At 39.5% G+C, this 25,383-nt stretch overlaps 1 protein-coding gene across 8 annotated transcripts in view; it reads left to right on the forward strand.

Moving 5' to 3' along the window:
• The window catches only part of LOC121281034 (DENN domain-containing protein 1A-like), a 607,528-nt gene that overhangs the window by 159,746 nt on the left and 422,399 nt on the right, over positions 1-25,383 (forward strand). For all 8 annotated transcript variants that reach the window (XM_041193614.1, XM_041193619.1, XM_041193616.1 and 5 more), the window contains one exon: positions 1,582-1,625. In XM_041193614.1, coding sequence (XP_041049548.1) covers positions 1,582-1,625 — 44 coding nt within the window. The remainder of the gene's footprint in view (positions 1-1,581; positions 1,626-25,383) is intronic.

Consider the following 25,383-nt stretch of genomic DNA (forward strand, 5'->3'; position numbering starts at 1 on the left):
GATTGGGGTTTGTTAGTGATGTAGTTGCAATAGTCTTCTGAGGAATAATTTCCAAACTATTTAAATCATAGCTGTGGCGATTGCCCTACGCAGCCAAATAGCCTAACACACCTTATTGTGACCAGTTATGTGGGGTCAGATTAGTCAATAGTTGCAATTTATTGTCAACGAACATGTTAAGTCAGTTCATTATTTTCTGCTAATTAAAGCATTTTTACCATTATGCCTTCAGAACCTTTGATTTGTTTATGATCTTTACACTTTTTTAAACAGATGTTTTTGTCATATCAAGTTTCAATGTTTGCATAGAATAAAGCCTAAAGGGTTAAAGATGTATGTTCACAAAAATCAATAATGTTCTCAGCACAGGAAATCAAATCATTATGTGGATCAACTTTGTCTGAATTGACTTGCTCCACTATTTTTTCCCATTTACCTAGCAGCTACGGTACTCTAGGGACACCAGAGCATGAATTGAGCACAAATTACATAAAGTTGCTGGCATCAATACTAGTGCTCTGTTACGTGCAAGCATACATCCTATAGCTGGAGGATGTGCTTTGCCTATATGTTCTGCAGGAGACTTCTGAACTAATTTTACTCTGGAATTTTTAAAACTTTTTTTTAACATGAATTAATTCTAATATGTGTTTTTTTCTGTCTCAGGAGTATGGAGAATTTTCTTTGTTGTTGTTACAAGACTGAATCAATATGTTAGTGATCATCATTGTTTTTACTGTGCAATGCTGTTTCATCTGGATCAGCAGTTAATTCTAATTTTGTCTCAATTAACTGCATTCATGTAATTGAGGCTAATAGAAGTACATGACAATCCCCTGCCAATATACTACATCTCATAATCTAATGACAGCACAGATCTGACAAAACAAGTTGAAGCGTATGTTTTAAGAAATATTTTCTGTCACTTAGTGTTCTGTATGTACAGCATTCCTTTTTTTCCCCTCCTTAAATCTTTGATACTGTTGTCATGCATGCTGACAAAGGTTCAGCACTGTTCTAATTAGCCTCAAGGAACTGTTTGGAATCGGGGATTTTTTGGAAGAATTCCACGCATTAAATTGACCCTTCTGCATGTCCCCCTATTATTCATAAGTTGATCTCTGATAAGACTGTGCATGCTCTGCTGGATGCTCGTAGCAGAACATCAGTAGCTGGCAGAGATGTAGCCTAAATTTGGGACATTTATCTTATTATGCTCTGTAGTCAGCCAAACTAGGTAGCTAATAAAATCACAATCAAAGCAGGCTCTCTGGAATTTGAAAGACCTTCTGATATTCTGGCAACACATCTAGATGACAATTTGCAGCTTGTAGGAGGTTAAGGCAGAAAACTGTCTTGAAGCTAAAGGGTGCGCCAAATATTCTCCTTTTTTCCTAACTGGAGGAGGGAAAAGGGGAAAGCCTTGAACAGTTCTCACTGGCCCTAATCAACATAACAGCCTCAGCTGCCCCTTGGATCCCCTGCCAGGTCCCTATCATCTTCTGATCAAATATTAATGTGTGATACTCTGCTTGCTCGCTAATCCAAAGCCAATTAATATTATCTGTCAATTATTTACAGATCCTGAGGTGCGGAGGCAATTCCCTGAGGACTACAGCGACCAGGTTTGGAATGCGTAATTAACTTTTTTTAACATGGCAAAATTTATTTCAGAGTCACTCAAGATATCACTGCTGTTCAGTTTAATGAAGGAGACAAATGAATTTTTGGGGGAAGAGATGGGGGTGATAATTAAGAGCCACTGATGAAGATGATGATGACATTGACAGTTTGAAAAGATATACAGTAGGAAGCAAAATTTGTAACCCAGCATGGTAATTTTTCAAAGCAATTCTGTGAGCTAAACCCTAAGCTACCATATAGGAACAGCAGATGAAATGCCTTTTTCAAAAAAATTTTTGTCCCTGTTATCTGGCAAATAGCTGTTTAAATGACAAATTGGAAGTTCAAATAAAAGAGCATCAGTGACATGTGATGCAAACAATGCCTTTGTGAAATTTATGAAGTCCTAATACATGATTGTGCGACTTGCAGTAGAACAGTTTCTCTAACCAGTTCTCTTGATAGCAGTTCTGAAAAGATGCTGTTTATTGTATTCACTATTGTGATAAATGTACAAAAATGTTAGTGTACTGTAAAATGCTACCAAAGTGAAGTATCTTTGAAACATAAAATTTGACAAATCTTTCCATTTATTTTCCTCTTCCTCCCGAGAGCTCCAAGACAGAGAGCGGACTGGGGACCTGCTCTGTGTTAGAATGTTTTCGTGATGACTGCTAGGAGGCGTCTGAGAGCCGCTTGTGTTTCTTGCTCTTTGATCCGCCACCGTCCTTGCAGAAATGGCCTGAGCCTGATTCAGTGCCTTCCCTTGATAGAATGGGTGAGATCTCGATCACTGTTCTGTATTTTAAATATTTATTCCTAATTCATTTTATCATGGACATTGAAAGCAATAAATAACTTTACATTCAGAAGTTCTCCCCAAACAATCCCCTCTGCCACCAATCAAATCATTTTGACCCTTTTGGTGCAGGCGCTGCCTCTTGTTGGAGTATAGTCCTTAGTGTGCCACCTTAGTGAAGTGGCTGTTTTTAAGATGTAAGACAAGAAAAAGATTGAGCAGGGACATTAAGCTAAGTCTGTCCTCCTCCAATGCACTCCATCTAGGGGCAGTCAGTTCTAGCTTTGAGCAGAACAGTAGCATTCCTATCGCAAATAGTTTAGACTTACTTACAACTAACTTAGCTTAAACTAGGGTTGGATTTCAGACTTTTCTGGTCTGTGTGGCTCTTATAACAAGTAGTGCACCTTCCCATTTAACTTTTCGGCAATGGGAACATTTTAAGCAATGAGGCAGTATTGGGGCTGAAGAGAAGAAGCTTAAGTATATTATCAGCAGAGAAAAAGTATTGGAGAAACTTAAGGGACTTAAATTCAACAAATCCCCAGGACTTGATGGCCTGTGTCCCTGGGTCCTAACAGAGATAACTGCAGAGATGGTGGATATGCTGGTTATGATTTTCCAAAATTCCCTAGATCCTAGAATGGTCCCAGCAGATTGAAAGTTTGCAAATGTAATATCACTATTCAATAAGGAGTGAGAGAGAAAACAAGGAGCTACAGGCCCATTAACCTGACATTAGTCATCTCGAAACTGCTGGAATATATTATTAAGGAAGTTTTAACAATGCATTTAGAAAAACATAGTATGATCAGACAAGGCCAGCATGGCTTTACAAAGGGGAAATCATGCTTAGTATTAGTATTTTGAGGATGTAACTAGTAGGGTAGATAAAAGGGAACCAGGAGATATAACATAGTTGGATTTCCAAAAGACATTCGATAAGGTGCCACACAAAAGGTTAATATACAAGATAAGGGCTTGAAGTGGGGGTAATATATTAGCATGGATAGAGGATTGGTTAACGGACACGAAGCAGAGAGTAAGGATAAATGAGACATTTCAAATTTGTAGGCTGTGACTAATGGAGTGCCACAAGGATCAGTGCTATGAATTCAGCTATTTACAATACATGTTAATGACGTAGATGAAGAGACAGAGGGTAATTTATCCAAGCTTCCTGATGATACAAAGTTAAGTGGAAATGTAAGCTGTGAGGAGGACACAAAAGTGGCTGCAGAAATATAAACAAATGCAAAATACTGCAGATGCTGGAGATCTGAAATAAAAACAGAATATGCTAGAAATACTAAGCAGGTTAGGCATCTGTGGAGAGAAACAGTCAGGTCAATGACTCTTGCTCACCTTCAGTGCTTTCTGTTTCCCTTCTTGCAAAGAGATTTAGACAGATTAAGTAAGTAGGGAACAAGGTGGCAGACGGAGTATAATGTTGGAAAGTGTGAGGCTATTGACTGACAGTAAGAATAGAAATGTAGAATATTTTAAAAACTTGTTAATGCTCAGAAGACCTTGGGTGTACTCGTACTAGGAACATGGAAAGTTAGCATGGAGGTACAGCAAGCAATTAAGAAGGCAAAAAGCATATTGACCTTTTTTGCAAAGCACAAGAATAAGGAAGTATTGCTACAATTGTACAGGGCTGTGGTGAGACTGCATCAGGAGTACTGCGTGCAGTTTTAGTCTTCGTATTTAAGGAAGGATATATTTGTATTGAAGATATTGCAGAGAAGGTTTACCATTCTAGTTTCTGGGATTAGACGGTTGTCCTGTGATGAGTCGCTGAGTAAATTGGGCCTATGCTCCCTGGAGCTTAGAAGAACGAGAAGTGATTGAAACATACAAGATTCTGAAGGCACATGATAGGGTAGACACTGAAAGGAGAGGTTCCCCTAGAACATGTAGGCAGAGTCTCAGTGCAAAGGGCCAGTCATTTGAGGTGAGAAGAAATTTCTTTATTCAAAGGGCTGTGAATCTTTAGAATTCTGTACCTTGGAGAGTTGCGGATACTCCATTGTTGAATATATTTAACGTTGAGATAGACAGATTTTTGGCTCCTCAGGGAATCGAGGGATATGGGGAGTAGGCGAGAAAGTGTAGTTAAGACCGATGATCAGCATGATCATATTGAATGACAGAGGAGGCTGGAGGGGCCGTATGATCCTTCTATTTCTTATGTTCTTAAATGTATCTTATGTTCTTCCAAAAGTATTTATTTCGAGCCCAATTTTTGGTTATTACAATTGTATATAACATTTAGCTAGATTTTGCTGACGTCATGTTGACTGATGGAGTTGTAGGGCTCTGGTGCATTGAATTCTGCTCTCACTAACAGTGGCGAAGAGAGGGGTGACTGTAATGATGAAGGAGAGCGTTGCTGTACTGGAGAAAGAGGACAGAATCTATTTGGCTAGAACTAAGGAGAAAAAAAGTGCAGTTACATTGCTCTGTGCAGTCTATAGGCCACAAGCCAGTGGGGAGGATGTACAGGAACAAATTTGCAAGGAAATTTCAGAGAGGTGCAAAAATTATGGAGTAGTTATAATGGGGGCCTTTAGTTATCCAGATATAGACTGGCAAAGCAGTGATGTACAGGACAGAGGGGTAGTGGGGGGCAAGAGTTCCTTGAGTGTGTTCAGGAAAAACGTCTATAGCAGTATGTTTCCAGTCCAATGAAAAAGGAGGCACTGCTAGTTCTTGGGAATGAGCTTGGCCAAGTAGTTCAAGTGTCAGTCGGACAACATTTATGGGACAGTAATCATTGTATCGTAAGGTTTAGGCTGACTATGGAAAAGGACAAAGGACAATCCAAAGTAAGAATAATTGACTGGGGGAAAGCCAACTTCAGTGGGATAAGAATGAATTTGGGCCAAATAAATTAGTGTCAAAGGTTGGCAGGAAAATGGTAACTGAACAATGGGCTACCTTTAAAGAAGAGAGAATTCGGACTCAGTCAATTATATTCCTTTGAAAGTGAAAGGTAGGGCAGAGAAATCCAGAGACAGAAATTAAGATAAAGAAGAAAAAGTGTACATGTGACAGATGTCAAGTAGAAAGTGCAATTGAGAACCAGGCTGAAAATAGAAGGTTCAGAGGGGAGGTGAAAAAACAAATAAGAGAAGCAAAGAGGGAGTATGCAAAGAGACTGGCAGCCAACATAAAAGGGAATCCTAAAGCCTTCTATAGGCATATAAATAGTAAAAGGGTGGTAAAAAGCAAGGGTAGTGCCAATTAAGGACCAAAAATGAGATTTATAAATGGAGGCAGGGGGCTTAGCTGAAGTATTATATGATTCTTTGCATCTACCTTTAACCAGGAAGATGATGTCACCTCAGACACTAGAAGTGTTCGCAAGTGATGAGGAGGAAGTATTGGATAGGCTATCTGCACTTAAAATTAATAAGGCCCTAGGACCAAATGGGATGCAGCAAGAATACCGAGGGAAGTGAGAGTGGAAATTGCAGAGGACCTGGCCACAATTTTTCGGTCTTCCTTAGACTCAGGGGCGGTGCCAGAGGACTGCAGACATACCTTGTTCAAAAATGGTTTATAGATAAGCACAGCAACTACTGGCCAGTCAGTTTAACTTTGGTGGTGAGGAAACTTCTAGAAACAGTAATTAGGGACAAAATTAATGGTCAAATGGACAAATGTGGATTCATTAAGGGAAGCTCACATAGATTTCTTAAGGAAAAATCATGTTTAACTAACTGGCTAGAGTTTTTTGAAGAGATAACAAAGAGGGTTGATGAGTGCAATGCTCTTGATGTGGTGTACATGGACTGCCAAAAAACATTTGATACAGTGCTGCACAACAGACCTGTGAACAAAGTTATAGCCCGTGGAATAAAAGGGAAAGTAGCAACATGGATATGAAATTGGTTGACTGATAGAAAACAGCAAGTAGTGGTTAATGGATGTTTTTCGGGCTGGAGGAAGGTTTGTAGTGGAGTTTCCCGGTGTTGGGACCCTTGCTTTTCCCGATATATTAATGACCTAGACCTTGGTCTACAGAGCACAACTTCAAAATTTGTGGATGATTCGAAACTTAGAAGCTTTGTGAGCTGAGATGTATAGTGTAGAACTTCAAAGGGACATAGTCAAATTGGTGGAATGGGTGGACAGGTGACAGATGAAGTTCAATGCTGAGAAATGTCAAGTGATTCATTTTGGTTAGGGAGAACATGGAAAGACAACTGAAAATAAAAGCTGCAACTCTAAAGGGGGTGCAGGAGCAGAGGGACTTGGGTGTATATGTGCATAAGTTATTGAAGGTGGCAGGTTGAGAGAACCATTAATAAAACATAAGTATCTTAGGCTTTATAAATGGGGCATTGAGTACAAGAGCAAGGAGGTTACATTGAACTTGTAGAGGACGCTGGTTTGCTCACAGCTGGAGAATTGCATCCAGTTCTGGGTGCCACACTTTAGGAAGGATGTGAAGGCATTGCAGAGAGTGCAGAAAAGATTCATGAGAGTGGCTTCAGGGATGAGGAACTTCAGGTATGAAAATAGATTGGAGAAATTAGGACTGTTTTCCTTGGAGAAGAGAAGGTTGAGAGGAGATTTGATAGAGGTATTCAAAATCATGAGTGGTCTGGACAGAGAAGGTAGGGAGAAATTGTTCCCACTCATGAGAGGACAGATTCAAAGTAATTGGCAAAAGAAGCAAAAGCAATATGAGAGAACTTTTTCAAGCAGTGGATGTTAGAGTCTGGAATGCATTGCGTGAGAGTGTGGAGGAGGCAGTTTTAATTGCAGTATTTGAAAGGGAATTAGACTGTTATTCAAAAAGGAACAACATGCAGGGTTTCGGGGAGAAGTCTGCAGAATGGTACTAAGTGAATTGCTCATATGTAGAGCTGGTGCAGACATGATGGGCCGAATGGTCTCCTGCATTGTGATGGGTCTGTGATTCTGTATTTTCATCTTTAACAAACCTTTAATAAAAATCTCAATAATTGAATTAACATTAGCAAAATGAGAGAATTTACTGCAACAGTAACATTTATAAGACTAAAGCAGATATTATATGAATTTTCAAAAGCAAATCTTCATTTTTACAAATTGACAAATTAAAAATAAACAGCTATTTGTGATTTTTTTTTGCCCGGAGCTTGGCATCAGCAGTAAAATTTTCCCATCAGTATCACAGTATATACATTATCAAAAATAATGAATGAATGAACGGGAGTGATTTCTCATCTGGGGGTTTAGACAGTGGTTTTAAACTCCTTGAGCTTATTTGACCTTATGATGTCATCTGAAGCTTTCAATGTGATTGCTGTTCTGTAAATCATCTTGGGCACATATAGCTCTTTATTAATAAGTAAATCTGGAAGATTTTTTAAAAAAGCCCCATTATTGTTTTCTTATTTTTGGTATCTATTCAAAAACAATTTAATATTGTTAATATCAATTTAATATTTTTCTGAATTAATGACTCAAATAATTTGCATCCTCTTTAATAAAGATGTATATAGCTCAATTGCCATTTAAGTCTTTCCTTTGTACAAATGTTTGGTGTAGTTTTGCACTTAATTGGAAAATGGTGGCCTTTTTGTCAGCAAGAAGAGCCTATTTGCTGGTTTGTCTGATAGAAGCAAACTTTACACTGACTCCAGTCTTGTAACTGCCAAAAGAAAAATGATTTTTAAAATGTATTGCTTGAAAGGAAGACTACCGAATCTGAATGTGTCTGCTTGTTTGTGGGTAAAATAAATTTTAGATGTACTGCAGTCATTGCAGTGGATCAGAGGCTTTTGTTGGTGCTGCTACTACCAGTGAAATTTTATTCCTGAAGGTCTTTATACTACTGCGGGGGACTCTGTCACAAATTATTGTGGCTCGATCCTTTAGAAATAGAAAAAGCATGTTACTTCGGCATCTGTGACTGACTAATGATGGCCAGGCTTTTGGCTTCCCTTGAGCCACAAAGCTATTGCTGCCTTTAGAGAGGAAAAAGCATAAGAAGAAAGGGGAGGGATGAAAGGGAGTCACAAATCTGTGGCCTCGGAGATGTATGACTGCTAGGCTGGTTGTCTGCGTGGTATGATAATCCATTTTGATCTCCTCAGTCTTAATTGTCTGCTAAAGACAAATGGGCAGTAAAAGTTCATCAGTTTCATCTTTGCTTCTCATTTATGGGCAGAATAAATGAGCCATCACTACAGAAGAAACCTTTCTTTTTGACACGGAAGTAATGCAGACCTGATGTGTTATTAAAAGTCTTTCTCCCTCATTATTTCAGACTCTTAGTGCTGATAGATCTCAGTGTTTCATGAAAAATGTAATCTGAAATGTAAATAAGCTGTTTGATACAAAGAAATGATGTAACAAATGAGTTTTCCACATTGTAGAGGCCTTGCTTATAATTATTTACAGAGTGGAATCTATTCCCTCATTTGTGTTTGTATGTTTATGGCAATGACTTTTATGATGTATGGCAGTTAAGTACAAAACTTACAGCTGCTATCTTATTTGTCAAAATATAATAGTTTGGCACGGTGTAATAATTTTAAAATTGATTTGAAACAAAATTGCTGTTCTAAAAAATGGGGGAGAAAAGTTGATGGGTTATACAACATCAAACTTTGAATAAAATTTTCAATAGTGGAAGATAAGAACTGATTTTAATATGTAAGTTAATATTTTTAAAAATGTAACATTGTCAAGATCTAAATGACGGGAATGATGGTCTAAACAGGTGTTTGATCTTATAGTAAACTAGGGGATCACAATCATTACGATAAAGTATAATGCCTATTCAGCAGTGACTTTTTTTAAATAGCCCAAGAGCATTATTAATTGTAATTTCTTATGTACTCCAATTGATTAACAATGTTTCATCATAAAGGATGACATTTGCTTGTGCAGAAAGCAATCCATAATTTTCAGTGAGCTGCTGAGGGAATAAATATCTCATCCCAAACTCCCAACAAGTCATCTAAACCAAACCACTCACTGAAAGGATGCAAAGTAAAAGCATTGAAATGCTTTCCATAAGTGTTTCAGCAGGTAAATGGATCACATGATGTATGATTCAGCCTTACAGATGCAAATTCCAGCTTCAGTTCTCTGGTATGTACTGAGTTAGTTGATTCTGGCTGGGGCTTTGTAATTGGATTTTGGTTCTGGGGCTCATTTTCCACCCTGTCGCATTGTTCAACAATAGCTTACGTTTATATGGTGCTTTGAACATGGCAACACATCTCTAGTTGCTTCACAGTTCAAGGTTGGACCTCTGCATGAAGAGGAGGAGAATTAGGGAAGTGGTTGCAATTGTATTTAAAGCAGTAAGTTTTAAGGAAGCTTTTTCACATGTGGAGGGATATAGTAAAGAGAGGGAGTTTTGGATGATAACTGTAAGTTCGGGTTAATTCTAGTTACTGCTTCTGATTCTAGCAGTGGTTACTGAGGAGCAATGTGTGTGTGGATGGATGAGTATGGGGTCAGGCTCAGCTCTGATGCCTTTATGTTGTCAGGGGGCTAAGACCTCACTCTATATTTTTATAAAACATATAATTATCAGCATGGATTGTTTATAAAATCTTTAAAATTGAACAAAAGCTTTAAAATGACTGAAGCCATGACTGGCTATGACACACACAGAAAAAGGAATTTCTGGCCTTCAGAACAGCAGCAACCTTGTTATCTCTAAAGAGGCATTAATGTCCTCCTGTGACTGCAGAGATCAAACCCCAAGGGATTGTACAAAGGCCCTTTACATTTCTAAGGCCAGGCCCTGGCCAGTGGAGACAATCTGTCTGCGAGGACAAAAGGACCCTGAAATTTCTGTTGAACTTATTAATGGCTGAAACATTAGCCGTCTCAAGAACCTAGACATGGAATGTGCATCCTTTATCAAACCCAAGATGGAAGTGGAAGTCATGTCACGTGACACCCCCCTCCCCCCAACCCCTCTACCCCACCAAAGCTGCCAGAACCTGGAATATTGCCTTGTGGAGCTGAAAAAAACTTACTGCCATTTTCCATCTAGCAGGCAGCAGCAGAAAAAGGACTCTGTCAAGGCTTTTGAATATCTGGCTCCCCACCTACACTGTTTTCTACTGGAACTTTTGAATGTGCATACAAGACCAATCTCCTTACGGTCCCATCTCATCATGGAAGCCATCTCCTCTGGAAAAGTGAATTATCCAGCATCAGTTTTCAACCTGCCAACTCTAAAAGTATACGCCGTTGCACTTTGATTCTGAACTCCGAACTCATGTGAAACAATAATTCTCATCTTTCCTGTAGTCTTTGTCCTGTACCTCCTCCCCTTTCCCTTCTTTTACTGTATAAATATATTGGGGGCTACGCAGCGACACCTGCTTCCATGTTTTGAGCATGTATAAAATAAACTAACCCTTTTAGGCCTTCCTAGCTTGAGTTTGCTGTGAGGTTATTAATAGAGAATTGGATCACACCAAAACTGAGAGCTTGGGAAAATATGCCACCAACTTATAAAGGGAGAAATCAAAATTCAAAAAGCACCCTTCTGTTTACAGATGGGAGGTGAGAGGAGAGATCAGGGCTGTTTCAATTAAACCCCGTCCTGCCCGTAACAGAAATTGGGAGCTCAAGTCTGGGGAAACACAATTTGAGTTTGACCAGGGTACTTGTTGAGAGACATACCAAATCTGATATATAAGAGCCAGTTGGAAACTATGAGGAAAACTCGGTGGCTGGAACGAATTTTAAAATACAAAGTAACTTACTACAGCAAATTCCTTTTCCCTAACACTAAGAAAATGGCAGAGCTTGATGCCCAGATGTTTGTTCAGCTAGGGAATTTAAACAGTGAAATTTTAGCGGCCCTTAGCACAAAACAATTGAAAGCTGTAGCTACAGAGGCACAGTTAAAACTGTCCAGCAAAATTAAAACAGGTGAACTGATCCAGTTGTTGGTAGAACATTTGCTCAATCATGACTCTCAATCCCCTCCCTCCAGCCAATGAGCTGGAAAAGCTTAGGCTACAGCTAGAATTTCAGGAGAGGGAAAGAAAGAGAGAGGGAAGCTCAGAAAATAGAGAAAGTGAGAGAGCAAGGGAACAAGAAAGGGAAAGAGAATTCCAGCTCCAAAAATTAGAAATGGAGCTAATAACTCAAAGGGAAAGAGAGACTGGGCAATTGGAAGTGGCAAGGGAGAACCCCTCTCTATCCGATAGCATGCCCTATCCCTCTAAGTCAGAGCCATACTCTGAGGCCCTCAAGTGTGTTAGATTAATTCCCAAGTTCGAAGAGAGCGATGTCGAGTCAGTTTTTGGCATTTTTGAGAAAATAGCAGGAAAGCTAAAATGGCCCTCGGATTTCCGGACATTTTTAATTCAAGAGCAGCTGCCAAGGAGAGCCCAAGAGGTCTATTCCGTGCTGCCTCTGGATGTGTCCCTGAATTATGAGTGGACCGAGTTTGCCATTCTAAGTGTCTATGAGTTAGTCCCAGAGGCCTATCATCAGCAACTCTGGAGAGCTCATTACAAGCCCACACAAACCTAAATGGAGTTTGAATGGCTGAAGCAAATAATGTTCGTCTGATGGATGAGATTCTTAATAATCCCACACACCTATGAGTTCGTCCTGTTGGAGGAATTCAAAAGTCGCCTACCCTCCAGCCTGTGAATGCACTTGGAGGAGCAGAGAGCCCTCACAGCCAGTGATGCAGCAGTCACAGCAAACAGCTGTGATCTCACCCATAGGCTTGGAAACTCAGGCAGACCCTTTCCAAACCATACCATGAGCCTTGCAAAGATAAGCAGGGTGATTTAGACAGGAAAGGCCCCTCACCCAGAAAAGTAAAAACAAAAATGAGTGCTAGAAGCCCTCTTGCAGCCCGAAAGGTGAATTCCTGAGGCCGTTATGTTCTCATTGCATCAAAATAGGCCATTTCAGATCTGAACGCTGGAGATTGCACGGCAAGCCAGATGGCCTGGCAGGGCTTCACATGAGTTAGACCCTGAAGGATGCCCCAATGGGTAATGCAGCAGAGCAGGTAGAGACTCTCGCTCTAGAAACTTACCCTTTGGAGGGCATGGCCTATGTGTGTTGGAACCATACAAACTCCCAGGGAGCTTCTGGAGTTTTGCCCTTTTGGAGGGAAACTTAACCCTACCCCTCCCCCCCCCAAATCCTCCCTGAAAGCCAAAGCACTGATGAATGGAGTGGGAGGAGGATATGTGTTTGCCCCCCTCCATAAGGTCCACCTAAAGTGTGGCCTTGTTTCAGGCTCTGTTAAAATAGGAATTATGCCTAAACTACCAGTAGCAGGAATCAATTTCCTCCTTGGCAGCAAGGTGCTAGCCAGCAAAAGAAAAGAGGCCACTGCCAACCAGCAGAGATCTGCAGAAGTACAGAAAGTTGGGGAAGGTCCCGAGGCCCAAAAAGATTAAATAGCAACCATAGATCTTGAACAAGGCTGCTGCCCGTCCAGTAAAATTAAGATGTCTGGAAATGGCCACTAGAATCTGAAATAGATTCTCCAAGTATCCCAGAATTAAATAGGGACTAGAGAAGCCCTAGAGCAGGCAAAGCAATAATGAGGGAGATGCCCCACATAGCCAAAGAGCCTGAGGAACGGCAGGTTATTAAGCCCAGAAAGGAAAAGGGTAAGACTTGCCTGAAGTATGGCTAGCAGAAACCTCCTTTCCGATATTAACTAGGGACCAAAGGAGTTTCCAAACTGATGAGCAGATAGGGAGTTAGATGCCTCCCCTAGTCCAAAATGCCACAAGGGTATGTAACTGAAGCTGCACCTCCACTTGAGGGCAGAAGCGTTCCAGGGGACATGGAACAAGATAGGAGAGTGGCCCCTCAAAAGGCCAAAGGTCCCAGCTAGGAAGCGATTGATTGGGCTGGCTGGTAGCTTTATGGTAAATTTAAATGTGGACCAGGAAACTCCCCATATTGGTCCAGAAAAAAATGAGGATGATGCCCCACTTAGTTGAAAAGCCACCAGGAGATACAATAAGTGCTGACCATCCACCAGAGGGCCATAGTGTCTCAAAATACTCATCATTGCATGAATCAGTATTCATCGAACTTACGAAATCGGCAACTCGTGCAGTGGAGTTCAGTTTTAACGACACCATAAATGCCCAGATAGATGGTGTTGCCATGGGATCCCCATTCTAGGCCCAGCTCTTGTAAACATCTTTGTTGGGTTCCATGAGAAATATATCTTCAATGGAATGACACCTAACCTGCTATCCCTTGCGTATTTCCAATATGTGGATGATACATTTGATATTTTTAAAACTGCAGCGATATGTAATAATTTCCTTACGTGTCTTAATGGGCTCCATCCTGTGCTCAATTGAACTCCCTTTTGTTGATGTACTAGTTGAGAAATCTGCCAGGAACCCCTCTACCACAGTCTACTGCAAGCCTACCTTCAGTGGTCAATATATGCACTAGGATTTGTACAGTTCCATGCACTATAAAATTGCCCTTATCGGCAACCTTGTAAACAGGGCCTGAGCCATTTGCTCACCATACAAGCTTGATGTTGAGCTAGGGCATATCAAAGGTATTCTGTGGGATAATGGCTACCCTGATCAGATCATTTTACACTGTATATCACGCAAACTCATGAACAGGCCTAAGGCCATCACTTTTGGCTCTGAAAAGTGCCCAGTCTACTTCAGATTATCCTGGAAGGGCAAGGGCTGTCAAAAATTTGAGCAATAGGTGAAGCTAGCTGTTTCATGCTGCTACTATGCAATAGCAACATGAGTGGTATTTGCCACTAACAGGATGCTGCTATCAAGGCAAATTAGTAATGTGGCATTTAATTTCCGCACCAGTGTGATGCCAGGTATGTCGGATGTATATCCCAAAGATCGTATCAAACAGCATGTCCCTTTCGCTGTTCACAATGGTCAAGGTACAGACTGTACCCAACCAGCCTGTGCTTGCAAACTCGAAATACAGTGTCCAACATTAGAGGTGATTCCGTGATTGGACAATGTTTGCTGAATAATCCTTAGTGCGCTAAGAATTACACTGACGACTAATTTAAGATTGTCAGTCGGGCATGCAGTGTAGCACAATTGTGTGAACTGGAAGCTACATATATCACTCTGGGCCTGTCTTGGCAGACAGAAAAAGCATGTACACACAATGTGCCTGGTTCAGCTAAACAAAATAAGTGATAGACATTCGCTGGTTCATTGGTCAAGGCATTGCCATGAGGAATCAGAGTCAAGCTGCTTGGTTTAAATTTCAAATAATGCTTGGCAGTTAACTCAGTCACCATCAACTGGTGCATTCTCCATGGCAACGCCTCTGCCAATCAGAGTCCACTTGCCAGCCAATCAGTGCTCTGTTTTCATACTGTAAAAATGGTTCCCTTTACATTCGTTGTTCCTGCAAATTGTCCCGATGAGTGCAAGACAAAAAGCTTTGGCAAAAATTGTCTCCTTTTCTCAGCAATACTCCAGTTCTGTACAACCAAACAACTATTTATTTACACGTTAGTTCATACAGAAAGCCCACCACTTCAATACTAAATACATTTAAAAACAATGTTGGAAGCTGGGTTATGTTTTGAAGCACTGCAATGTTCTCAGTCTTCCTACAAACAGAAAGAATAGGAAAACTAGAGAGTGATCTACAAGAGGGAAAAACCAAGTTGGCTAGTTACAGAGCAAAAGTAGAATCTAGAATGGTTATCTGATCACTAAAACAAGGTGTGGCACGACTGTAAGAGGGGAGGTGAGGACAATTTTTGTCCTTGAGTGGTGCTAAGCACCAGCATAAGGCATCACAGGCAAACACCCGGTAAAGTGAACCATTTTTGTAGTGAACCTGATTAATGAACCTTCATTGAGGTTTGGGGGTTGGCAAGGGGTGGGGGAAATGAATAAGGGAGAATATATCCAGTGCCTTAACCCGCTTATCATGCATGAATGGAATGACATTCATGTTTATGATAAAATTGCTATCTGATTAGTGAAATTCTGAATACAAATACACTATAAGGGGGAGTGGGCTATGATATCTAGTTCAATGGATAGCAGGTTGTAAAGCATTCCTACTTTGCATGTTGCCTCAAGATTTCAGCTGCACTTATTCAGGCACAGGAAGATGGGAACTGAAGTGACAGGGAATGCCTGAAATTCAAGTCCAACTGTGGACTGTGAAAGGTTTAAGCATTACAGTTTTTTTGCAGACACATGGAGGAGTAATTATTCACCAGTTGCAGGAATGCAACTTGCTGTTTTTATCATGCTATCCAATTGGCAATTTTCAATTAGTTAACTGTTGAGTTAGTTGCATTGAAGCTTTTAATGAAATACTATATGCCAACTGCATAAAAATAGTCAATTCTGGGCATCTTTGGTTACAGGCATGAATAATGCTTGCTCACACAAGGAAATCTGGCTAAATTGCATGTTTGTTTGTTTACTGTATCATTGGAAACAAACTTTAATGGGAATGTGCAACGCCATAATTAATAACTGTTGTATTTTCATGTCTTGGGTAGAAGTCTTTTTTGAATGTCTTGTATAAATATGAGGAATGATTTGATTTAAATAAAAGTCTGATTATTAGAAAAAAAATCATTGATCTACTAAATAAAAACACAAAGCTGATGGAATTAAAAATGAAACAAATACAATCAAAAAATGAGATAAATTTGTAAAATTGGCAGAACTTAGTGAGATTGAATGAATAAATTGGAGGCTAGTTTTCTGAGTATATTGCTGGAATAATTTACTTGTGATAAATTTTCAAGCAGTCAGATTTATTTTTGTGTTAAATGCTAAGTAGTTGTAAGTTGACTGATATGTATTGTTGATTCATGCCAACCAATAGACCCAATCCTTAGGCTGCTGGCACATTCAAGGAAACGCAACTCTCCCTGAGGCAAGCTAGTTTTGCGTGCTTTCAGCCCAAGCACTGTGACACTGAAAATATTACAATAATAAAGTTACTGAAATAGGAATAGTTTTGCTATTGTAGTTTTACCCGTGAGTCACAAATTAAATATCCAAAACATCATTTACATAAAAAAGAAACATCTTAATGTCCTTTTGATTTTTTTCCCCCATTTCTATTTGACACACCTATCTTGTTTATTATTTGAAGTTTCAAATATCTTTCTCTTTTTTCAACATCCCCAACATGACAGAGCCTAGCTGAGCAAACTTGACACATTAATACTGGGGCATTTTCAGTCACCTTTTCTTTTGTAAGCCTACCTTTCTGTTCTAGTACTAGTCTTATCTTGACATTCTCCTAGCCCTTTCCTCTCATTAATTTCCCAGCGTAAATTATTAATAGTAAAGAGAAATCAAAGGAGATTGAGATGGCATGCATTTCTATTTCAACAGCAAAAACATGTTAGGTGAATGAATACTTTTTCAAATTTCTGCAAATCTGTTCCGAGCATTTAGAATAGTTTTAGTAGCAGGTGTATCTGTTTCTTACAGCAGCAATGACACCTTGCACCTACTTAGTGGCTTTAATGTTATTATTTCAAAATAATAATAAGATTATTTCAAAAAGCAGGGGTGGGGAAGGGATAGGGCGTGAAGACCAAGCAGTAGTCAGAAAAAAATCAGAGGAGGGGACTGAAGCCATGATCGAAGAGATGGGTGATGAGGAGATTGTTGAAAGCAGAGAGAGATGTTGTAAGGCAGAAATTTCCAGAGTTCAGGGCTGCAATTGCTGCATTCTCAGCGGCCAGTGAAGAAGTGGAAGGATGAGAGGTGGCAGTTGGGGGTAATGCACAATCGAGTTCAATTGGAAGAATGGTTGCTACATTCTGGGAAGTAGGACTTGAGAAATTTGCAGAAGTAATGTAGGTGAAGCCATGAGGGGATTTAGAAATATAAATGGGTATTTCAAAATAAATGTATCAGTACAGGAATGGATGCTGGTGGCACAATTTTGTACGAGTTGGATATTGTGTAGGAAGGAGCGCAGGAGCAGGTGATGAGCAAGAGAAATAAGCTGAGATTGGAGGAGTCTAAAACTTACTGTCTAAGCAAGTATCATGAAAGTTTTAGCAACACTGCAGATAAGGCAGGGAAAGATGAGTAGTGTTATCAATAACCATCACGATAGACTCAATTCAAAGTAACATTGTTGTGGATGAGAAAGCACTTTGGGTTTGATAATGTTGGCAAACTTCAGTGCAGCTAAAAAAAAAAACCACATCCATGTCGCTAACTTAATTTTACAAACTTACTGGTTTCTGCCTTTGTGTCAGCCTGTTGACCGCTGAGTAACAACCTTTGAGATTTCCCCTCTGTTCCCATTTACTTCAATTTTGCTCGATCTCCCTAATGCCATATTCAGTCAAATGCTGCCTTGATTTTCAGGGGCAGTCACCCTCACCTCACCTCTAGAATTCAGCACTTTTGTCCATGTTTAGACCAAGGCTGTAAAAAGCCTGAAGCTAAGAGGCCCTGATGGAATCCAAACTGAGCATTGGTGAGCAGTTTGCTGAATAAGCTCTGCTTTCTAGCATTGTTGGCGCCTCCTTATATCGTTTTGCTGATGATTGAATGTAGACTGGTGGTGCGGTAATTGGCCAGATCAGATCTATCCTGCTTTTTGTGGATGGGACGCATCTTGGCAATTTTCCACATTGTCAGGTAGATGACAGTGTTGTGGCATTTCTGGTACAGCTTGGCTAAGCATGCAGCTAGTTCTGGAGCACGTCTTCCCTACCACAGCCAGGAAGTTTTCAGGGCTCACAACTTTGCTGTACCCATTGCCATCAGTGGTTTCTTGAACAAACTGAAGACTGGCATCCATAAGCTGGTGGGAATTTTAAGAGGCGACCAAGATGGATTATCCACTGAGACTAGTATTTTATTCCAGATTAGTTCATTGACTTAAAATTCCTCCATCTGTCATGGTGGGATTTGAACTCATGCTCCTGGAGCATTAGCCTGGGCTTCAGGGTTACCATTATGTTAGAGTCCCCCAGTGACATTCAGGAGCCCTAGTAAAACTGAATTCAATGCAGTTTGAGATAACTCTCTGGATTCAGTTACACCTAGCACAAAGGAAGATGGTTGTAAGTTTTGGAGACCAATCATCTCAGGCTGCAGGAATTTCTCAGGGCAGTGCTCTCGACTCAAGTATCTTCATCTGCAGCTTTATTAAAGCCCTTCCATTCGTCATAAAGTCAGAAGTGGAGACATTTGCTGATGATTGCACAGTATTCAGTTCTATTCACAATTATTTAATAATGAAGTAGTTTGTGCCCAGACGCAACAAAATCTGAACACCACCCAGGCTTGAGATGTGAGAAATAACATTTCCATCACACAAATGTCGAGCGATGACCATCTTAAATAACAGAGAGCATAACCACCTCCTCTTGACATTCAATGACATGTGATTTACATCCTGCATCCCAAGGCCCTTCCACCACTCACAAGGCACAAGTCGTTTGCATGTTGGAATATGCTTCATGATTGCACCAACAGCACTTGCCTGCACGGTCTTCTTTATTCACACCAGACTGGTGCATGGGCACCTCAGGATTGCTGCCAGCACTAAATTAACTTCCAAAACCTCCTCCAACCCATTTTTTTTCATAAAAATTGTTCAAAATAGAGAATGTTTAAGCTTAAACTTTCATGTTGCAATACTGAGCCATTTTCAGCTAGTTTCCAGATATCATAGGCACAATACACGATTATTTTCAACTTAAATCATAAACATTTTGACACCAGAAATATTTAGTACCAAAGTTTGCAGAAAATTTAAAGTCACAATCATCATTAAATGTTCAAAGGTAGAAAGCCATATCAGCAAAGGACTTGCTGAAATGAATGATCAAGAATCCTAGAAGTAGCTCTGTATGGAGTTAAATTATAATTAGTTGAAGGAAAATCACCATTTCAAGCTCAGTATCAGCGCCTGCAATACTAGCACAGTACAAGTTTGATATTTGTACCATTCAGTCATTACCACGAACATGCTTGGCTTGACAAGTTCAGTGTTAAGATTCAGAACAGGCTTAAGGGTTTTATGGTATTTGAAAAGTTCAGTGTTTAAATTTCAAACAGAGATATTGTTCAACCCTGGCAATATTTGCCAGGTCATTATTCAATCATTCTGTCATGCACAGTTATTACAATAACTATTTGGAAATGCGAGTTATATAGTCTGCACCAAGAATATTTTAATGAATCTATCCTGATGCCTGCATTCCCTGTGAAGGATCAGTGCACGTTAAGTGATAGCATGATGGTCTAGATTCAAAAAGCCCAAGGAAATGACTGAATAAGACTGTCCCAACAGCTGTTGCAGCATCTCCTACTGTTGAGAACACTGGCACAACGGTGACATAATTGGGCTACTAACATACTGAAAGTGATAATAGTCAACAATGCAGTGAAATGAACAAACATTTGTTTTCAAGATTTGTTTTTGCACAAAAGCCAAACAGTTTTAAGTGGCTACATAAATCAATAGAAGCGTGATTACGTTACCAGTACGCCTTAATCCCATTACCAAGACAGCACAAGCCATTGCATGAATAAGGTGAATTGTGTTATGTTCAATATCTTGCACTATGGTGAGAACAAGACCTTTTTTTTTTAAACCTTCATACACCAGCAATCATTAAGAGTCACATTAAGGTGTTGCTGTGAAATTAGAAATGTTCCTAGCTGTATAACTTGCAAACCCAACTTTTAGCAGAGACAGTGGACCACCTGTGATGGCTGCTCTTTCAATTCATTCTAGTTATGGTCAGCACTGTTCTGTAAAATGGAGCAGTATGATACAAATCTAGTTTAAGAATATTAGATTTTTTTTTCTGGCTAACTGGCACAATTAATTTAGAAAATATTTCAAGTTCCAGAGACTGAGTATTTTATGAAATGTGTTATAAAGTGAGAACTAAATTTCAGATAGGAGAGATTACAAGAGCACTCATCTGATTAAAGGTCTTGGGAAATCTCAAAAACAATAGCAAAGTTTGTATGTCTTAAAAACAATCATCTAAATCCAAAGTTGAGATCCCAGCCTTAAGGTTTCTTTTTGTTACAAACTAGTAAATCTCCTGTGCCATTGCTCGTAGATTTAAAAAAAATGCTTAAAGCAAAAGATTTTTGGCCAAATATTTCAATTTTTGTTAAATATTTCTATTCAACATATTAAATAGCTCGCCTTTCAGCACATGCAGGCAGATTTTTTAAAACATTACTGCAGATATTGGTGAATAAGTCAACCTTTGAAGCCTCCAAATATTGTTCCAAAAATGGGAGTCAATTTAAACGCTGAATATAAAATGTGAACTTTCAGTGTGGGTGTGGGTGGTCACCATTTTTAAATGTGAGAAAAACATAACACCAGTAATTCATAATAAATTAATGTGACATGGTTCTTGAATATACTAATTGTACAGAGATACCTTTAGCCACAATGAAAGTGTTTTTAAGACCCATCAAATTCATTGTCTTTGGCATTCGACACAAAGAATTAATCAAATTTATTCTGAGTCACTTCGGCTATGGCCTCATCGTTAAGGATCAAATGTGGCGTTTTTGGTTTCAGAATCATCCCACCACAACAAATCATCGCTCTCTCCATCCACTGAATTGGATATTCTGAATTTTTTGAATGATATGATGACCCTTTGTGCACTAATAGCATCCGACCATTTGATGACAAAACAACACAAAACCATCAAGCTCATATTTTCACTGTGAAGGTTTTTTTCTCCATCAACCATCCACCTATTCTATTCAGCAGGAACACGACCCTTGAATGGCTTGTTGAAGTACAAATCAAAAGGTTGAACTACAAACGTTAGACCTCCTGGTATAACTGCAATGTGGGCGATGTTTCTTTGCCTCTTGATCCCATCAGTTATATGGGACCTGAACATGTCCCACACTAATAAGCAGAGTTCTCTGCACATTATCAATCCATAACTTCACTCCATCCTCATTCATCCAACTGTTGTTGTGGACATGCACAGAAATGCCTGTAGGGAACTTGATTTTCGGCCTGGTTTTATGTTTGAAAATTACCATAGGCTTACTACCACAGGCTTTAATTTTGTTCCATCTGCCGTGCAACTTAGTACCATCGCGAATCTTGTCTTCTCATGCCCTGTAGTTTTCATTAGAACTGTTTTTGAACATTTCCATTCCACAGTTCTGTTGCTGGGCATTTCGAAATTCACGGGCATTTCATCCATCTTGCCGATTTGGCATAATTGGTTCTTGCATTTTTGCTGCTTTCTGATGAATCGCTGGAAACCAGTAATTTTGACATTGAGGTCTTTTGGTATTTTCCAAGAAATTTTTCTGCCACAACACTAGACATATATGTTCAATAAAGGGGCTACACCAACTAGCTGTTGCTCTGAAATCTTCACTGAACTTGGGGCTTGGTTTGGCCCATTTAAGTGTCTATATACACATTGCATTTCTGATGACAATGAAACCATTCTGATGATTTTGGAGGACCCATTCCGATGCATGCTTCTCAAGCTCAAGCCAGTGGTTGGTCCCTGTTCGTATGGTAAATTTGGGCATTGGCGTAGTCTTCTGGGTGGATTCTTCCTTCCATTCTCGCAACAGTTTTTCACAAACACCAAATTCTTTCACTGTAGCATAGTTATTTGACAAGTCAGCAAATGTTACAACTTTTAGCATGAATCCAGCTTCATACTTCATTTTAGATCATGAACTCTCTCCTCCATCCCCACCCCCTTTTCGATTCCCCCCCTTTTTTCCAATAATTTATATAGATTTTTCTTTTCCCACCTATTTCCATTTTTAAATGTATTTCCATCCATTGTTTTATCTCTACCTTTTAGCCTTTTTTGATTCCTTCCCCCCATCCCACACCCACTAGGTCTATCTGTACCTTGCTTGTCCTGCTTTCTACCCTTAATTAGCACATTCCTCAGATAATATCACCACCTTCAACACCTCTTTGTCCTTTTGTCTGTGACATCTTTTGGTTATCTCCACCTATCACTGGCCCTCTATCCAGCTCTACTTGGTCCCCCCCCCCACCGCAAACCAGCTTATATTTCACCTCTTCTATTTTCACTTAGTTCTCTTGAAGGGTCATTCGGACTCGAAACATTAACTGTGTTCCTCTCCGCAGATGCTGCCAGACCTGCTGAGTTTTTCCAGGTATTTTTGTTTTTGTTTTGGATTTTCAGCACCCGCAGTTTTTTGCTTTTATTTTTCATACTTCATTTGTTTTTTTGAAAGACTCATTTCTCTTCATCATTTGCCAGATGGGGTTGGCTCTGTGTGGGCGCGTCTTAACTCATGCATCTTTGCAACATAGCCTTTATCACCTGCTCGATCTCTTCTATCCAGTTAGTTCTAAGGTAAGTAAAAAAAGCATTTGCGTGGCAAAAAGTTACAATTCAAATCCTCATTAATCTATAACATTGCCTTTGTTTTCTGAATTACATATTTTAAAAAAACTTGCAAATGCATGTTCAACAGTCAAAGGGCTAATGTTAATTGATTTTCTTTTGATATGTAGGAATGTTGGGATGGCAAGTACTCTGAGTTGTAGCCCTTTACAGGCTTCCCAATATATCAAGATTTTGTTTGCCTCCCTCATTTTGCTCTCAGCTTGGGTCAGTAGGAGCACCCTAGTCTCAGAGTCAAAAAGTTCTTTGTTTCAATCTTCCTGCAGGATTTTGGCACATAGTCTGGTGTAACACTGAGGGAGTTGCTGCATTTTCAGAGGCGCCATCTTTCAGATGAGACATTAATTCTGAAGTTCCATCTGCCTGATCAGGTAGATACAAAAGATCCTTTCACAGATGCTTTTTCAAAGGCTTCTCAGCAACTGTGAAGAAACAGACAAGTAGGATTCGGGTGCTAACATTCGTTTGCTTTACAGATGCTGAAAGACCTCCTGAGCATTTCAGCATTTTCTATTGTCTTCAAATTTTAAGAATTAACAGATTTTTGTTTCTTATTTACAATTTTTCAAAGACTTGCTGTATGCATTTTGGCAGCCACATTTGCCTAAAAGTACCTTTCTGGTTGTGAAGCACTTGGGGGTATCTTGGGCTAGTTACTATATGAGTGCAAGTGCTTCCCCTTTTACATTGGGACTCTGAAGGTGGACACTCAGCTGGCAGGACAATGACAATGAAGAATGAAAGGATAAGGAGAGGAGTCCAAGATGACCAGCAACCTGGGTAAGATGCCAATTGTAATTTAGGGAGATCGAGAAACGTGGTGGAGACAAATTGATAGACAAGAAAAATATTTTTCTTGTAAATCTTTTGTGCCTTTGTTCTGTGATAAATTTTACTTCAGGTAATATGGTGAGCAGGGGAAAGAAGAGCTGCCTTGTCAGTGGCATCTCAATAATGTCATTTTACTGGAATAGGATCAGACAGATGTTTTTTGGTAAAATGCAAAGGAAACAATTGAATTTTATAATATTTACATTTGTCAATTAACATTATAGTTTACACCGCTGAAAATCATTTCCACATTTATAGAAATGAGTACAATGAACATTCTTTCACCTCTCAATTAAAATTATCTGTATTTAATTATGATAATGTACTACTATAACAGCTACAACAACAACGTACACTTTTATAGCATCTTTAATCTAGAAAAGCACTTCATGGAAGCTTAGTGAAGGACATAGGTTTTAGGGAGGGTATTAAAGGAGAAGGAAGAAGAGGTGAGGCAGAGAGATTTGGGAAGAGTCCAGAAACGTGGAGTCTAGGCACCAAAGATGAGACAAACTGTGAGGATTGAACAAGAGGATGGGCAGAAAATTCAGGAGGGAGGTTTAGGGCTGGGGAAGATTAAAGCAGAGGCAAAGTTTTGGAAGGATTTAAACATAAGAATGAGAATTTTAAAATGCACAGTTAAGGAGGTCAGCCAGGACAGTAGGGATGGTTTGTGTAGAATAAGATATGCATAGCAGAGTTTTTCGTGAGCTGAAGCTTATGCAGAGTGGAGGATGGGAGCCCACCCATGTACTTAGTATTATTCTTAGCTCCCAATTAAGGGATTAGCTAAGGCATTGTTAGTAACAGTAGCATATAAAAGAGAATACAAATTATATATGATATAGTCTGTCAATTATTAATTTGATCTATACTTAATGGTTAGCTGCCAAGTTCGATGGGTAGGTAGGCTAGTCCTGGCATGAATAGACTTCTTCAGTGCATTGCATTTCATAGTTTAGTAACCCGACTCCCAGTTTAACCAAAAATAACCACGGGAGACAACAAACAGTTTAATGATTTATCTTTTAATTGGAGAGTTTCTTTATTGAATGGACAATACCAGACAAGTAACTCATTAAATGTGAATCCTCAAATTATTATTGCAGCGACTTATTGTTCTAAATTACTCCAAATCTTGGCAGGAGGATGGGGACCAGGATATAACATTAGAAAGGAGAAACAAAGAGCACAAAGGATTGGAAGAGACAGATAGCACTAGAATAGGAAATACTAAGGTATGAGGAGCAGTCAGAATAAGAGGGAATGCAATAAGGTCTAAATTAGGTTTACGGCACATGTATTTAAATGCATGAAGCATGGTAAATAAATTTGGTGAGCTCCAGGCGCATATAGCCATGTGAGAATATGCCATTTGACATTAACGAAGACCTGACTCAAAAAGGGCATGGTACTAAATATTTCTGGACACAAGGTGTTTGGGAAAGATATGGAAGGAAAGAAATGAGAAGGGTTTGATTAAAGAGAATATTACAATTCTGGAGAGAGAGGATGTCCTGGAGGGGTCAAGGACAGAATCCATTTGGTTGGAGTTTAGAACTAATAGGGGTTCTACTATAATACTGGGTGTATTACTTATCCACCAAATAGTGAGAAAGATATAGAGAAGCAAATTGCAGGGGAATTACAGAGGTGCAAAAACTATGGAGTAGCAATATTGAGGGAGTTTAATTATTCTAATATAGAACGGGACAGTAATACTGTAAAAGACAGC

Source organism: Carcharodon carcharias, chromosome 8 (genome assembly GCF_017639515.1).
Source record: "Carcharodon carcharias isolate sCarCar2 chromosome 8, sCarCar2.pri, whole genome shotgun sequence".
Lineage (NCBI taxonomy): Eukaryota > Metazoa > Chordata > Chondrichthyes > Lamniformes > Lamnidae > Carcharodon > Carcharodon carcharias.